This window comes from Arvicola amphibius, chromosome 6, assembly GCF_903992535.2.
Source record: "Arvicola amphibius chromosome 6, mArvAmp1.2, whole genome shotgun sequence".
Classification (NCBI taxonomy): Eukaryota; Metazoa; Chordata; class Mammalia; order Rodentia; family Cricetidae; genus Arvicola; species Arvicola amphibius.
Window position 1 is genome coordinate 4,114,535 of NC_052052.2, and position 4,201 is coordinate 4,118,735.

Below are 4,201 nucleotides of genomic sequence, written 5' to 3' on the forward strand. Positions count from 1 at the left end.
TAATCCCAGCACTTGAGAGAGACAGAGGCAGGCGGATCACTAGGAGTTACAGGCCAGGGCTACATAGTGAGATCATACTTCAAAAAATAAAAACAGGACTCTGGAAAGATGGCTCAGCAGTTAAGTGCGCTTGTTGCTCTTGCAGAGGACCCAGGTTTGAGTCCCGTCACCCACCTGGCGACTCACAACCACGGGTATCCAGTTCCAAGGGATCTGAAGGCTTCTGACTTCCTCAGACACCCATGTGCTGCAAGCCAAACACCCATACACATACAATAAATAAATCAACAAAAATACATTTAAACTGGGGTGGTGGCACATACCTTTAATCCCAGCACTCACGAAGCAGAGGCAGGCAGACAACTGTGAATCTCAGTAAACTAAAATATTAGTGCTGAGAGCCTTTTGCTTTGTTTTTTAAAAAATATTTATTTATTTATTTATTTATTATGTATATAATGTTCTGTCTGTGTGTATGTCTGCAGGCCAGAAGAGAGCACCAGACGTCATTACAGATGGTTGTGAGCCACCTTGTGGTTGCTGGGAATTGAACTCAGAACCTTTGGAAGAGCAGGCAATGCTCTTAACCATTGAGCCATCTCTCCAGCCCCTTGCTTTGTTTTTTTTTTTTGTTTGTTTGTTTGTTTTTTTTTTTTTTTTTTTTTTTGGTTTTTGAGACAGGGTTTCTCTGTGGCTTTGGAGCCTGTCCTGGAACTAGCTTTTGTAGACCAGGCTGGCCTCGAACTCACAGAGATCCACCTGCCTCTGCCTCCCGAGTGCTAGGATTAAAGGCGTGCGCCACCATCGCCCGGCTCCTTGCTTTGTTTTTTGAGGTGGGCCATGAAATGGTAGTCCTGGCTAACCTTGAACTCAATACTTCTATCCCCTCCCAACGTTGGACTATAGGCATGTACCACCTTGGCTGCTCGTTTTGAGGTTTTTAGGGATTTTGTTTTGTTTCTTGTTGCTGCCCTTGCTTTTGGATTTTTGAGACAGAGTCTCACTCCATGGGGAGAGATGGAGCATAAACCAGTGTGGAGAATTCTTATGTATGGAGACAGAAGGTTGTCCCTTTAGATTCAAGGAGAAGCCCAGAGTCTATTGGATGAGCTCCAGCCACAGGTGGGCCACAGGCAGGGTCCTCTGCTTCTACTGCTCCACGAAAACCCACTTGTGCCTTGGTGGGACATCTAGCTAGGTGAGCAACTGATGTGGGATGCCCCTCTGTATGCTGAGAATATGTTTCATTGCCATTGGTTAATCAAGAAGCTGCTTTTGGCCAATCCTTTAACAGAATAAAGCCAGGTGGAAAATCTGAACAAAGATGTAGAGAGAGTGTAAGCGGAGTCAAAGAGACACCATGTAGCTGCCAAAGGAGTAACATGCCGGCACCAGTAAGCCACAGCCTAGTGGTAATACATAGATTAGTAGAAATGGGTTAATTCAAGATGTAAGAGCTAGCTCGAAACATGCTAGAGTCATTGGCCAAACAGTATTGCAATTCATATAGTTTTTGTATTTCGGGTCTGGGTGGCTGGGAAATGAACAAGCAGCCTCAGCCAGCAGGTGATGTTAGGACAGCAGTTCTCAACCTGTGGGTCACAACCCCTTTGGGGATCGAACGACCCTTTCGTAGGGGTCGCCTAAGACTGTCAGAACACACAGATATTCACATTATAGTTCATAAACAGTAGCAAAGTTACAGTTATGAAGTAGCAACGAGAATATTTTTATGGTTGTGGGGTCACCATAAAATAAAGAACTATATTAAGGGGTCGCAGCATTAGGAGGGTTGAGAACCTCTGGGCAAGGAACTTGGAGTGGCAGTCAAAGCAAAAGTCAGGTTGTCCAAGGTTCACCACCATGTGAGCCAGTCACATCGAACCCTCTAATCCATTGCGTTTATTGAGCAACATTGTATGCCATGCCTCAGAGATACACAGGTGCACTCTGCCTGCCCTGCCTCCCAGAATCACAATCTAGGCGACAGGGCCCAGCACAGCTTTTCTGGGAGCCCCTGCCATCTTCATGTGGATTTTTCTTTCTTTCTTTTTTAAGAATGCCTCCGACTTCCCCACCTCCTTCCCGCCACCCAAATCAGTGCTCAGAGTCATCATAGATGTACATGGCAGAGCAGAGCGGTGACTGTCCCTTTCCTGGTCCGTCTGTCTCCTTGGCTTTAGTGTCCTGGTCCCCAGCGCAGGCAGAGGGAGAAGCAACCTTGCTGCAAGGCTTAGCAAATCCCCATGGCCTGGAGTGACCATGGTCCATGAATTCTCCGCTTTCCCCGAGCACTCACTCCTGGGATCCCAAGGCCCCTTCTCTGGGTCTTCAGAGGCTTCCGAGTCTCCATTTGGGAGAAATAACTTCTGAACAAATTGCTTATAGTAGCCCAACTGCCTGGGTTCAGGGAGTGGTTTAATAAAGAAAGCAGGCAAGGTGGTTCGTGCTCCTTCGCCTGCTGCTACCTCCTGGGTCCCTGCCATCCCAAAGTCTGAGTTCTGCAGTCTGTGCTGGGTTCCATTCCTCCGAAGCCACCAAGTTCCTTAAGGCCACAGGGAAGCCTCAGACTTGTCTCATCCTTTGTCACCTGTGAAGACCACTCGGCCTGGTGTATGGGAAAGAGAATGTGTGGAGGAGTAAATTAGGAAGTCCTCCCCACCACTACCAGCAGTAGAGGTCACTGGGAGGGGAAGCCTAGGAGTGGAGGAGGTGGGCGCCAAGCCCTCCCTGCTCAGTGCTCTGATGAGCTTCCGAGTGGTCAAAGGTCAAAGTCCTCCCACGTCATTGCTCTGTTTATGGAGAGGTTCACGAGCCCAGCTGATATTCAGGCGTGGCCGGGAATGCCGTCACCGAGCAGAGCAGGTGGCCCAAGTGAGCTCCAAGACCAGAGGTTGGTCTGCTGCCCACACTGGGGCAGGTCTGTCCCTGCTGAGGCAGCTTTGGCTGGCCCAGTGCCAGAACCATTTCGACCCGTCCAAGTCTGGGCTTCTTCCTCACCCGACAGACATTGCTTTCTTCTCCTTCCCAAACATTCTCTTTTCCCTCCAGCTGAGCCCTTGAAGTCTTCATCATCCGGATAGGTCATGAGCATCGGATTCTTGCTAGGGTGTGGGCGCTCGACTGTTCTCGAAGTGAGGGAGATGTAGCCACCACCTGGAACTTTCTTGGTCAGCTAGCCCATCCAGGTCCCCGTCCTGGAACATCCAGGACCCTACCTACCAGGGCCGCCAGAGGCCAGGGCTGCACGGAGAAGGCACCTGCGGAGAGGGAGCTGGAGCAGGGGCGGGCGTTGGCGTCTGTGAAGGCGGGCCACCATTGACAGTCCTCTGCCGCAGGTACTCCAGCAGACGCGCGCTCACGGCCGGCTCCAAGACGCTGCAGGCCGGCAGCACGCGGGCCAGGCGCTCCAGACAGGCTTGGTAACCCTCGAGGTAGCTATCCAAGGACCCTGCGGACAGAGAGCAACGTGAGGCTCAGGTGCAAGCACTGTGCTCGCAGCAAAAGCCGTGGGGAGCCAGGAGCGTGGTCACTCACCCGGCGCTGCAGTGGGGTAGGGGGACGCAGGCTGCTCCTGCAGGAAGCGCACGGTCATTTCCAGGATGTCCGCTTTTTCCAGCTTCGAGTAGCGGGAAGTCTGCACCAGGCCAGGCAAGAAAGATACCCCATAACAAACCGGGCAGCTGGGCACTTCGTTCTTGTATCCAAATGCTAGCCAGTTGCCCAATGGTCTCTACCACTCCATCGCTCAGATCTCTTCAGGAGGCCTTCTGATCCCGAAGGAGCCCCGGGACAACGCCCCCCCCCCCACTGTGTGCCCCAGGACTCTCCACCTCGGTTTTCCGAGCTCCGAGACACTCACCTCCGCGCCCAGCAACGGCAATACCAGCCCCTTTAGCTGGCTCAGGCTCTCGTTGATCCGTGCGCGCCGGCGCTTCTCCAACAGCGGTTTCAGGCTCTGGCCGAAGGTGGATGGGCGCAAAGGCCACGGTTAGGAAGACCGCGGGTGCCTACCCACCCTGCCACGAGTCCCTACCTCCCACTCCTACCTTGCGCAGCTCCGCCGCGTCCCCTGCTCTTCTAGGCAGTCTCATGCTCCGGGGAGAAGCGAAGAGCGCGCAGGGTCCGGTACCTCGAGGTGGAGGATCCTTGTCCCTGCTGCAAGGCAGAGCTAAGAACGAAGCCGGGAACCAAGTTCAAA

The 4,201-nt window shown here is 52.6% G+C and overlaps 1 protein-coding gene across 1 annotated transcript; it reads right to left on the bottom strand.

The window, feature by feature from the left end:
- Positions 1-3,218: 3,218 nt before the first annotated feature.
- On the bottom strand, positions 3,219-4,201 carry Hes2 (hes family bHLH transcription factor 2). Its single transcript, XM_038334844.2, has 4 exons — positions 4,050-4,201; positions 3,863-3,958; positions 3,538-3,637; positions 3,219-3,451 (listed from the first exon to the last, which is right to left on the bottom strand). The coding sequence occupies exons 1-4, from the start codon at positions 4,092-4,094 to the stop codon at positions 3,219-3,221; spliced, it is 474 nt and encodes a 157-aa protein (XP_038190772.1). The 5' UTR covers positions 4,095-4,201.